The sequence below is a fragment of the Amblyomma maculatum genome, chromosome 1, assembly GCF_055883805.1.
Source record: "Amblyomma maculatum isolate TAMU_Amacu chromosome 1, ASM5588380v1, whole genome shotgun sequence".
NCBI lineage: Eukaryota > Metazoa > Arthropoda > Arachnida > Ixodida > Ixodidae > Amblyomma > Amblyomma maculatum.
Genome location: NC_139344.1, coordinates 174317456 through 174330864, shown reverse-complemented (window position 1 = coordinate 174330864; position 13409 = coordinate 174317456). Strand labels below are relative to the sequence as shown.

The window sequence follows — 13409 nt, the reverse complement described above, 5'->3', positions numbered from 1 at the left end:
TTAACGCACGCGACCTGAGAGCTCATATGGCGGTATCTGGACATAATATTCCCAATTTCTCACCAACTATGCTCATTTATTGTGGACACTATCACTAGGGTTTTTCCTCGTACCTATTGTAAGACAAACTAATTTGCAGTTCTCATTCGCGCTATCTCTGTTTTCCATTCCGATGTCCTCTCATGCCTTCAAAACTATTGGACGCATTAGTGCGTCCATGTTGAATAAAGATTGTATGCAGTGGCGTTATGAAGATAAAAATAAGTCACTGATCATATTTGCGATTGACCTCTATAACACAGAAAGAGATCGGCTATTTCTAATCACAGTGTATTATACATGACACTGATTGCGGTGACTGTTAAACCGTTCATGTTTATTGAATAGTGTTGCGACACAGACGAATGTAGCACTGCCCCATGGGCTGCTTACACGGTGCATGGCTCGCAAGCAAACTGAAAGAAAGCCGTTATATACTTAGGGGCGCAAGTAAATCTTGACAGTGTTATCAGGGAATTTTAGAAAGGTTGCCCCTAATCACTCTTAGTCCATAGCCACATTACTCGCCGCTTCAGGGTAGCATTCTGCGCATGATTACTGGCGTCCCTATATTCCTTATTTCCCTAACCGATAGGAACGCTCTATTTCAAAGTCCCTATTAAGGCGACCGCCTTAAGGATCCCGTGTAACAGAAAATTTGGCAACAGCGCAGTTAGCCGTGAATGACTAATCCGATTGTACGGCGCTGTGACGTCACAACCACATGACCTGGTGCAAAAATTTCAAACGCCGCGCGACGCCCACGTCAAAAAGGATGTCACGCGTGCAATAGAAGTGACTAAAACATGACATGCAATACGAATGTAGACCCAGCGTGGTAGATGGTAGAAAGTGTGATAAGTAAATGTGTAATTTTTTTTTTCCGTTACCACTCTTTCTACCCTCTATCGCTCATGAGCTTTCTGTCACCCTTTATCAGTAAGCTACGAGCAGGCGCACATATTTTTGCTGCGCCATTGTTCAAATAAATATGAATTGCATTATTGCTCGTGTTGTCCACTTATATGTATTTCGTCTGTGAATATTTGCGGTTAATTTTCGTCCTCAAGCTGCGAAATGGAAGCTAAAGTAATGTTCCCTAGGATGGTTAGCATATAGAACGTATATGGGAGAGCGGACTGAATTCGTAGAGGTAATGTTGTTTGGCCAATGCAAAAGGGAATTCCCCAGGTTGGAGTATAGAGTTGCAATAAAGAATCAGTAATCAACAGTACCCACGCAAGAGAAGCCTGAGTTGTGTTCAACTTATAGCATAATCGCCAGCGTTGGTTTTATGCGCGTCCAAAATGTACTCCGTTTCAACGTGTGTAGTGAAGCGAACAAGCACGAGCGCGAAGTGAAGTAGAAACGTACAGATCGCGTCAGCGACGTTGATAAATCAGTCCTCAAATTCAAAATTTAATGTTTATAAACGCACGTTCTAGAAGCACGAAAAGCGTAGAGCACGCACGGGGGCATTATTTTGTGAAAACAAGAACAGTTGTGAATCGTACACTCTCTTCGCAATCTTTGTGCGATGAGATTGCGCAGAAACTCTGCGGCTTACGCCTACATGTGCCATGGCATTTTAATAGCCAGCCCAGAGCGAGCACCTTGAACAGCTTTCTGGCCATTAATGGGCAGTATTTTAGTACTCTAAGTCACCATTCCCGAAATAGACGTTTCCGAATATGCAGAAGTAGTACATTACCAGGCCCGTGTAGCCGTGTATGAGGTTTCTTCAACACAAGTCGGCCACTTTTTAAAATTATCGCGCGAGCGTTGATTGCTTGGCGCTACTGCATCTGAAGACAAAGGACAGAAGGCAAGGACGCGCCGATTTACCGTCTGCTCGGCCTTTCTGCTTAATGCGACACCACGTCTGTTCGTAATTGTCTGTTATGTACCGAGCCTCAAGAAGCTGCGACCACTTATTTCTTTTTTTTTTTTTTATCCGCTACATAAAGCTTGGTCGATATCTGAAAGAGCGCGCTTCTGATAAAGAATGTAGCGTTCCAAAGAAGCCTAGCGCGATCATTACTTACGAATGACTAATTGTTGACGACCCTTGATATTGGCGTGTTAATTCAGTTAAAAGGCCCGGAACACCGCTCGGTACCGGCAAACATAACCGGGGCCTAGCACTGTGCTTATAAGGTCACGCGTTTGCCGCAATAAAAGCAAAAAGAAAAGTGCTATAGAACATGAACCAAATGGACTCGGAACTTGGTCACAAAACTTGATTCTTGATTCCCACAAAGCAGAACAGCCAAGCAAACGAGCCATGTTTCGCAGCAGGCACGACGCGCATGCTCGTTTCCTCTCCCGACTTCGCTCCGAGTTTCGCCGGGCAGTCGGCGTTCGCGCGATGCTTTTTAAAGAAAGTGGCTGACTCTACACACCGGCACCGCAACAGCTAGTGCGAGTTCAGCACGAGTACTGTTGGATCCTCCACACGCTTGTCATGCGGTCGCGAAGAGTAAAATCACCAATCTGGTCGTAATTCAAACCTTTCCAACACTACACAGCCTGTATATTTCTGTCAGAGCATACCACAAAGAACCGCGAACACTAAAACGTTCCTCATACTGGAGTGGCCTTCTGTGTCAAACGTGGAATGTCGAGAAGAGCACGCGAGCCTGCCCACTTCTGAAATGACATAAGCACACGAAACACGCCACAGTTTACCACGGTTCACAATCGAAGAAGCACAATGTAACAAGCGTCGAGTTGTGCCGCAGCGTACGAGGCATCATAGTGCGGGTACGCACGCAGTCATGATGATAAATTCGAGAAAATTGCTACCGGCGATCGCCTGGTAGTAACAATTTAGTTCCTCTTTCAGTTTCTTTACGAAAGGTGCACATATGTGCATCGCGTTTGCTATAGATCACCAAGAAGCCCCTGCAAAAGGTGTCACGTCACGCGTGCGGCGAACCCTGGTGCATAGCCCTTGAGTACACGGGCCTGCAACAAATCGACGGCGGCAGGAACATACTGGCGGGAAACTGAGGGACATAGATAAGCAATGTTGGAACTTGCACTTATTACGAAAACCACCAACTCCTGTCGCTTTTGCAGGTTGGCAAGGCAGAATGGAGGAATAAAGAACATTAAATGACAGGTAAATAACACAGAGGCTAAAACTGGAATAATTAAAGGAATTGAAGGCGATCCTACACACATATAGATAATAGAAAACTCGAATTAAGAAAGAAACCTTCTACATTTTTTACACTGCGAGCTGCTGTCGTGGCACGTGGATACTGCCTTCTGCGCACCCTCTTCGAGCACAGCGACGTCATCCACACTTCCAGCCCGGATTTTGCCTATAAAAGGGACGTCTGCGCCTTCCATCAGCAGTGGACACGGCAACCCCATCGTGACAATGTCAACTGATGTGCCACTATTTGTGCAGGTTGGTGGACGAACATATTGCTGCCGTAGCAACTGCCTTTTTTTGATCGTGTTGCCGTGTCCACGCACATTGCTGGTTTTCTTTAGTGATTGTATCTCAATTGTAGGCCTGTTGCTGAAGTTATCCGGTGATGTTGAGGAAAATCCTGGCCCGGATACAATGGAAATGATTCAACAAGTAATTGCTTCTCAAACTGAAATCCTCAGCAAATTAAGCGAAATACAGGAAAACCAAACATCGTCTGAAGCAAGAATTCTGGACATGCAATCCAGGCTGTCTGCTATAGAACAAAAGCTACAAACCTTTGACGAGTCTCGGGATAGGCTTTCGAAACTAGAAACTTTTGCTGAAAGATGTGAAATAGAAATGACTACAGTTTCGAGAAAACTTGATGAGTTGGAAAACCGCTCGCGGCGCAATAACTTGATTGTACGCGGAGTCAAGGAGGAGGAATCAGAGAGTGAAGAGGACCTACTACAGAAAGTAAACAATGACATCTTTGATAAAATTCTGAAACAAAGGGTGGACACTATTGAAAGGATTCACCGACTTGGAAAGAGGGAACCAGGTAGAGACCGTCCGATTATTATTAAACTTACTGACTTCAGGGATAAGATGAAAATAATGAGTAGCTGTTTCAACCTAAAAGGCACTCAATTTAGTGTAAATGAAGATTTTTCTAAAAGGGTTGTGGAAATACGAAAAAACCTTTGGAACTCCTGTGCCGATGAACGGAAGAACGGTGTGAAAGCTAAGTTAATTTTTGATAAGTTAAAAGTCAAGAATACCTTATACGCATGGAACGAGGAGACCAAGCAGCGGTTCAAATGCCAGGTTGCCACTAGCACTAGCAATGAGTGACTAAACAATCATAAGACGGTCTGCTTTAAAATTATAAATGTGAACGCTAGGAGCATGCTTAACAAGGTTGACGCCATAGAAAGTATATGCCTTGAACATGAACCTGATATTATGGTAATCACAGAGACATGGCTACATAAAGATATTAGAGACTGTGAAGTTGCTCCCCCAAACTACTCCATAGTACGAAAAGACCGTGAAAGGAGGGGTGGCGGTGTTGCAATACTGGTTAAGAGTAATATAGTATTCTCAGTTATAGAAGGGTTTGATGATTTAGAAACTGCATGGATTAAAACCAGACTGAATGGTCATACTGTCTTAGTGGGTGCTTTCTACAGAGCTCCCAATTCAACCATAGACGTGCTTGATAACCTAAAAAGGTTTCTGGACATAAATGTACACTTTGGTGACAATATTATTCTGACAGGTGATTTTAATTTGCCAGGAATTGATTGGATGTCGCTTTCTCCCGGCAGAGTTGATACAGCTAGCAGTGAACATCTGATCGAACTCGCCTACTGCTATGGTTTGACTCAGATTGTTGAAGAGAGTACGAGAGTATGTATGACAACATCCTCGATACTAGACCTTGTCTTTTTGTCATCTGGTCTACTAGAGTTTTTGCTGAGTTGTGATGTTGAAGAAGGATTGTCTGACCATAAAATGGTGATTATGTCGCTCAATATGACTCGCGAAATTTGTCACAAATCTTGCAGAAAGACTGTTTTGAATTTTGCGGCTGCTGATGATGTCGGATTACTGGACTACCTTGAAATCTCGTTTGATGAATTCATGTGTTTATATCAAGACGGACTTGGCACAGATAAGTTGTGGGATTTTTTTGCAAACATGACAGCCAAAGCAATTGAGATGTTCATTCCTAAAACCACGAAAATAACAAAAAGGAAGCATCCTTGGATTAATAGAGACATTATTCACAAAAAACGACAGCTCAAAAGGAAACGAAAAAGATGCTCACAATACCCAAGCCCTGAATTAAAAACCTCCATATGTCGTATGAGCCAAGAGTTAAAGCGACTCATCAAAGTAAGTAAAAATACCTTTTACAGTCAGACTCTCACCAGATTTCTTACTGAAGCGCCCAGTAAGTTCTGGCGATATATAAATGGCGGCGGTAAATCTCACCATTCTAATGAAGAAGAGAGCCCCCAGAGGGCTGAAAGTTTTAATTCATTTTTTGCATCTGTTTTCACTGAAGATGACGGCGAATCACCGTTTTTTGAGCCTCCAGGTTGCCCTCCTATACCCGATTTAGAAATAAGTGAAGAAGGAGTTCTGAAACTCCTTTTGAATATCAACACAAAAAAGAACTCAGGACCGGACGGTATCCCGAATGAATTCTTATATAGATATGCAGAGTGGAATTCTAAATTTCTTACCAAAATCTTTCAATCGTCTATCGACAGCAGTTGTGTTCCCGTTGCCTGGAAATGTGCGAAAATAGTGCCTGTGCATAAAAATGGTCCCACTTCTAACGTTGAAAATTATAGACCCATTTCCCTCATTAGCACGTGTTCCAAGTTACTCGAACATATTATGTACGCTCACTTATCAACTTTTCTTGAGAGTAACAATCTCCTATTTGTAAACCAGCATGGCTTCCGCAAGGGGCTTTCTACCATCACTCAACTCACGGAAACTGTACATGATCTTTCCCAGTCAATTAATTCCCGCATGCAAACTGACATCGTAATTTTGGACTTTGCAAAGGCGTTTGATAAGGTTTCGCATCCTAAACTATTACTAAAAATCAGTGCCATATTTAAAAATGAAACTATAACTGAGTGGTTCAGGTCATATCTTTCGTCTAGAGTACAGTATGTTCAGGTTCAAGAGTATAAATCCAATATCATGCCAGTCGATTCCGGTGTTCCCCAGGGCAGCGTTCTGGGCCCTCTCTTGTTTTTGATCTTCATCAACGACTTGCCGGTTGGTTTGAGCATTCCAGTTAGACTGTATGCAGATGACTGCATCGTTTATAAACAAATTAATACTCCGGAAGATCAGGCAGAACTCAATCAAAACTTGCAGAAAATACATGAATGGTGTAAGGTGTGGCAGATGGTATTAAATTCAAACAAAACTGTTTTTATGTCCATTACAAGAAAGAAAACTGTCCTTGATTACAGTTACAGCATTAATGGTAGATTACTAACTAGAGTAAGTAATTTTAAATACCTTGGAGTAACACTCACATCTGACTTACGCTGGAACTCACACATAGATAATGTATGTACTAAGGCTTCCAAGGCACTCTGGAGCTTGAGACGCAATATGTGCAGGGCAACTCCCGAAATAAAAAGTCTGGTTTTCAAAAGCCTAGTTAGGCCTATCCTCGAATATGCAAAAGTTGTCTGGGACCCGTACACTGCTTCCAACTGTTCTAAACTGGAAAGAATCCAGCGCCTCGGAGCAAGGTTTATATTTAATAGGTATCGTTATTCTGATTCTCCAACTTCTTTGTGTAAATCTGCTGATTTGCAAACACTTGACATTAGAACCAAATGTGACAGACTCAAGTTTCTTTTCCAGATCGCTAACCACTACTTGAAAATCGATCAAACAAAATACTTTGAAATTAAAACAGGGGAAACATCACGCCATCGTCACAGTTTGTACATCCCAATGCCGCCTGTCAGAAATGATTGCTTTAAATTTAGTTTTTTCCCGAGAGCCATTAAGGAATGGAATATGTTACCAAACTCCGTTGTCACGTCACAATCACTTAGCGAATTTTTAGATAAACTGCATAATGTTTTATGTACTGCTTGATTTCTATGACAATGTTTTTGTTTTTTTTTCAAGTGGCAAACACAATTATGTATGAAATTTAGTATTGATCTCAGTGTTTGTTTGATGTGTTCTTGTTCTGTTTCAAGTTTGATATCCACTCCTGTAATAGCCCGCCCAGGGCTGACAGTATGAATAAATGAATGAATGAATGAATGACAACTCAAAATGCCACGCCTTCTCTTTGAAGCTAGATCAGGATGCCTTAGAACCCGAAGCTGCAAAAGGAAGTTCAATCAAGAAGATGAAACTTGCGTATGTGCGGTAGATCCTCAGAAACAAATGCATATATTCTTTGGCGTGTGGCCGTATCCATCCAGCAGACAGTTACTCTAGCCGAGGCCCCGGGGTGTAGAGAAAACAAAGGAAGTGCGAATGAATCGCTGTTAGAGGTTAGTAAGAGGCGTTTGGACGTATGGTGAATAAATAGCAGGGATAAATCATGGAAGCTAAATGGAAAGTAACAAAGGCTATTAAAAATTACCTGTGTCTAAATATAAAGTAGTTAAAGCTGAAGAGTTGTCTAAGTTAGAAAGCATAAAAAAGAAAGGTTGAGCATGGTGATGAGTATCACACCTCGCTTCAAAGGGGACGCTCTTAACATCCATCCATCCGTCCGTCCGTCCGTCCATCCATCCGTCCGTCCATACAAAACATAATTTTTGGCGGCAATACAAATGTTCAAGTAAATGGCTGGATCGTGGTGAGGTAGAAACTGCCATTGAGTGGCGATCCTACGCAAAAGCTTATGCTGAAGAAGCACTGCGTAATAATCTGCCCTGCAATGAACATTGTTTAGAACGAAAAGAAACTGAGGGCATCTGAAACACTTTTCTTCAAAACTTTTCTGTTACGTTCAGAACATCTAAGTACCTAAACATATCTTTCGTGGTATTTGTTTCATGCATCACTCGACCCTCGCCACTGGCCACTATATGTTGTAGACCGATGAATCCAATTAAGGAGTATAAACTGCTTACACGAGCTTTCGACTGGAAACAAAAGATATATAGCAAACAGCCTGCCATGACATCTTGTACCCGCATCGTCAAATTAACGAGCACAGACTGTTTACACAACATTTATTGACTAGCTTCAAAAGATCTGATCTGTTAAGCAAACAACCACGCATCTAGCGCCCGCATCCGTCGGCAGACTTTGCTGGCCACTAGGCACAGTATCTCTGGCGATGCAGTATTTTTGACAATGAAGTGGGAAATGAAACTGCGCGGAAAGGTTTTCCCAACCGGAGTGAGGAACAAACGTAATCTTCGCAAAATCTGCCCCGTCAGAAATGAGCTGTCGGGAAGAATATACCATTATTATCTCAACAAAAAAGATATTAAAGCGAGAATTACTGGGGCAACTCACGATGGCAAAAATGAGTGTTAAGAAGGTATATTCTGTTAGAAAGAAGCTTACTGTTGATGATACTTCCTACATGTGGGAGGACTGAAAGAAAATGCACGTGCGTGCGAGACGGAGCTACAGCCTGTTATAGATCGCTGTCACAGATAATAACAAGAATACATGCGTCAACGCATGTATACTTGTTGGTATTATTTTATACTTGTTGGTGTTTACTAAATGCGAGGAGCATTGTGAACGAAATTAATAGTCACCGATATATGCCTCTTCTTATAAGTCTCAAATAATTGTCTTCGCCGAAATCTGGCTGTACATCCTTTCTTGTGACACCACGTATAGGCATAATCATAGTTCTCTTTTCAGAGGTATCGTGGTCATTTTGAAGCCCGCATTTGTTGATCCGTTTTACACCAAATCCCTGACCACGAGGGTATTTTGGCGTACATAATCATGAGGCACTTTCTTATTGCTTTATTCTGTTCATTGTCTACCGGACTCTGCTGATTCATACCTTCAAACGTGTATGATCGTTTGTTGGCCGTAGATCATGATGCCTTCCAATATCGATTCATTCACCCTTACTGATCGGTTGCTTTTAGAATGTAGTATGACGTAAAGCAACGTAAAAACCATGCATATACGAGTCAAGAGGAAGCCAAAGAGTGTGGTAGACTGCATTTTTCTGTACAAGACTCTCATATTCGATAAGTGTCCAGACATGTATTTAGGGTTGACAGTTAAAAAGCAAATGAATTAGGCCCGAAAGTTCACAGAGAGATATCGTCTTTAACATTAGGGACATTGCAGTTCTTAAGACAAAAATGGAGTGGCTTTCTGTAATATTGTAACGTAACGTTACACAGAAGGCGCTCTAGCACTCTGGCACTGAAGAACACCTAGTCAGGTCAGCACAAATGCGGAGCACCGTTTTTGCTTCGTCGTCTTCTCCGAATCGCCCGTTCAAATTTTCGTCTTCTATGAATGGCATGTGTCAATGCCCCCCTTCTTGGCAGCATCGCCTCGATGCTGCAAATGCTGCTTGATGCGATGAGCTGCCAGATAGTATGCTAGATTGGTATTGGATACCACAACACAAAACGGGGTGCCATCAGTCTCAAGAATAGTTAGCGGGGCGATCGTGGTAGGGTTTCATTCGGACGACGTGTACAACATCAGGGAACTTGCGTCGTCTGCGGCTTGAGGGATCTTGGGTCGCGGATTCAACTTCGTAAGTAACGTCGCTGAGGCGGCGGAGGACACGGTATGGACCGAAGTGCCGGCGCAGCAATTTTTCAGAGAGCCCACGATGACGAACGGGCGTCCAAATCCAGACATAGTCTCCAGGCTCGTAGGCAGCGAAGCGCCGTCCCTTGTTGTAACGGTCAGCGTCTAGTTTCTGTTGTAGGTATATGCGCTGCCTTGCCAGCTGCCGCGCTTCTTCGGCACGCTGGGTAAAACTAGCGATGTCCAGGTCAAGCTCCTGTTCGTCGTCGGTGTATACGGGCAGCATTGTATCCAGTGGAGTCGTCACTCGACCACCGAAGACATGCTCGAAGGGTGTGAGCCGCGTCGTCTCTTGAAGTGCCGTATTATATGCGAACGTGGCATATGGGAGGATTTGATCCCAGGTCTTATGCTCTATATCCACGTACATAGATAGCATGTCGGTCAGAGTTCTGTTTAGCCGTTCCACCAAGCCATTAGTTTGCGGGTGGTATGACGTGGCCCGTCTATGGCTAGTATGTGTAAGGTTCAGTACAGCCTTAGTCAGGCGGGCCGTAAAGGCTGCCCCGCGATCGGTAATGTTAACAGCCGGAGCGCCATGACGCAATACGATGTCGTGGACAAAAAACTCTGCTACTTCGGTGGCAGTTCCATTGGTGAGCGACGCGGTCTCAGCATATCGGGTCAACTAGTCTGTCGCGACAACATTCCAACGCTTTCCATTATTATTTGACTTCGGGAAAGGACCAAGAAGATCCATCCCCACTTGTTGGAAAGGAGTTTTCGGTGGAGCGATCGGCTGAAGAAGTCCAGCTGGTTTCACGGGTGGAGTCTTTCGGCGTTGACAATCACGGCAGGTTTTAACGTAAGACCGTACTGAAGGTAATAATTTCGGCCAATAGTATTTCTCCCGAATTCTTGCAAGCGTACGACTAACTGCCAAGTGGCCGGCGGACGGTTCGTCGTGACAAGCGCTTAATATGTCAGGCCGTAGGTGGGTAGGTACTACGAGTAGAAATGTCTCTTTTGATCTTTCAAAATTGCGCTTGTAGAGAACTCCACTTCGTAAAGCGCATGACTGCAAGCCACGACGAAAAACAATCGGTACTCTACCACCGCGTCCTTCCAGATAATCGGTGAGCGGCGCCAGCTCCGGGTCCTTGCGTTGAAAGTCAGCCATATGGGATTGGGTAATGGCCCCAATAAACGGGAAATCGTCAGCGTTTTCCACTGCAGTGGAGTCCAATGGCGCGCGTGACAAACAATCCGCATCTTGGTGTTTATGTCCCGACTTATAGACAACAGTTACGTCATACTCTTGAAGACGGAGGCTCCAACGAGCTAAGCGTCCAGACGGGTCTTTAAGGCTTGCCAGCCAGCACAAGGAATGATGGTCGCTGACAATACGGAAGGGTCGTCCATACAAATATGGCCGAAACTTGCTGATGGCCCAGATTACCGCAAGGCACTCCTTCTCCGTTGCCGAATAGTTCGCCTCCGATCGTGAGGGTGTTCGACTCGCGTAGGCGATAACCCGTTCTACTCCGCCTTGCCACTGAATAAGTATCGCGCCGAGGCCAACGTTGTTGGCATCAGTATGTACGTTGGTGGCGGCGTCTTCATCGAAATGGGCGAGTATTGGGGGTCTGTGTAGGCGGCTTCTAAGCTCCTGGAAGGCTTGTTCTTGATCGTCTCCCCACAGGAAGGGTATGTCTTCTCTGGTTAGGGCTGTCAGTGGTTGAGCTATCTTAGAAAAATCTTGGACGAAGCGTCGGTAGTATGAACAAAGACCTAGAAATCGTCGAAGTGCCTTTTTGTCGGTGGGGCGTGGAAAATTTGACACTGCGGTAGTCTTCTCGGGATCAGGGAGAACGCCCTGGGCACAGACAACATGGCCGAGAAAGCGTAGTTCCTTGAAAGCAAAGTGGCATTTCTCAGGCTTGATCGTTAATTGCGCGCCTTTGAGTGCTTGAAGCACGATGCGCAACCGGTCCAAGTGTTGCTCGAAAGTAGGCGAGAAAATAACAACGTCATCTAAATACACCAAGCACGACTGCCAGTTCAGACCTGATAAAACCGTGTCCATCATTTATTTATTTATTTATTTATTGATACTGCAATCCCAGTGTTGGGATTTTAGCAGGGTGGGAATACAAACTATGTAGTTTACAAAACAGGCAAAAAAATAAACAATAATTACAGTGCAAGTTGAAGCTCTTCTGAACAATTAATAATAAAACCAAACATATACAACACAGCAGTGAAATAACAAAAGCAATAAAAAGAAACTAGGTTATATGTTGCGAGAACAACGTCAGTGATGGCTGCAGCACTTCATTGTTAGTGAGGTTATTCCAATCGGAAATAGTTCGTGGAAGGAATGAGTATTTAAAGCAGTTATTTCGAACGCGAAAAGGAGTTAAAGTTAGCTGGTGTCGTTGTCGGGTTGCGTATCCGGACGAAAAAATAAGCAAATCGGTGAGTTCTGATCTTGAGTGTCCTTTAATTAATTGGTACAGAAATTAAAGTCGTGCACAACGATTTCGCTCAGTTATTGTCGGAAGGCCAGCTTGAATTAAAAGGTGAGTTACTGATGTACGCCGGTAATAATTATATATGTATCGTGCAGCCCTCTTTTGAACTTTCTCTAATTTATTCATGTTAGTTTGCGTGAATGGATCCCAAATGATTGAAGCATAATATAAGGTAGGCAGAACAATAGATTTGTAAGCAAGCAGGCGTACAGATGGGGTAGACAACCGCAATGCCCGTCTCAAGAAAAAGAGTTTACGGAAAGCGTTACACGTTATGAGATCAACATGTTTATTCCAACTAAGATTGTTACTGACCCAGAGCCCTAGATATTTATATTCTGCCACTTCAGTTAGTGTCATGCCGTTAATACAATAATCGAAGGGTAAGACTTTCTTTTTGTGAGTGATTCTCATTAGTACAGTTTTTTCAAAGTTAATGGACATTTGCCATGCTTCACACCATGCGAAAACTGTTTGTAACGCACTATTAAGTAGTTGTTGATCAGACACATTTCTCACTTCTGTATAAATAACACAGTCATCAGCGTAAAGTCTAATTTTTACAGGAAACGTGGCCGGTGCAGAGCAAAGACCAAACGGAAGCACCTTAAACTCGTATAAGCCGTCGGGCGTCACAAATGCAGTCTTTTCTCAGTCTCTCTGATCCACCTCGATTTGCCAGTATCCGCTTTTGAGGTCTAATGAGGAGAAGTACCTGGCGTCGCGTAGTCGGTCGAGGGCATCATCAATCCTGGGCAGCGGATAGACGTCCTTTTTAGTCACGTTATTTAACTTTCGGTAATCGACACAGAATCTCAAGGTGCCATCTTTCTTTTTGACAAGGACCACTGGCGACGCCCATGGGCTCGTCGAAGGCTGGATCACGTCGTCCGCAAGCATTTCATCCACTTGCGTTTTAATGGCGTCACGTTCCTTAGGAGAAACCCGGTACGGGCGCTGGCATACCGGTGACGTGGTCTCATCGGTGATGATGCGGTGCTTGGCGACAGGAGTACGACCGACCTTACAGCCTGTGGCGAAGCAGTCTGCGAAATCGCTCAGAAGAGCCGAGAAAAGATTCCTCTGATCGGGCCTCAAGTCGGGGTTAATTTTAACGGTTTGCAGAGCATGACAAGGTGCGGCCTCTTCTTTAG

The 13409-nt window shown here is 43.9% G+C and overlaps 1 protein-coding gene across 1 annotated transcript in view; it reads left to right on the top strand.

The window, feature by feature from the left end:
* LOC146204927 (uncharacterized) overlaps positions 1 to 7242 on the top strand; it is a 32162-nt gene extending 24920 nt beyond the window's left edge. The window contains exon 2 of the mRNA XM_084605495.1: positions 3252 to 7242. Coding sequence (XP_084461621.1) covers positions 3252 to 4318 — 1067 coding nt within the window. The 3' untranslated portion in view covers positions 4319 to 7242. The remainder of the gene's footprint in view (positions 1 to 3251) is intronic.
* Positions 7243 to 13409: the final 6167 nt, after the last annotated feature.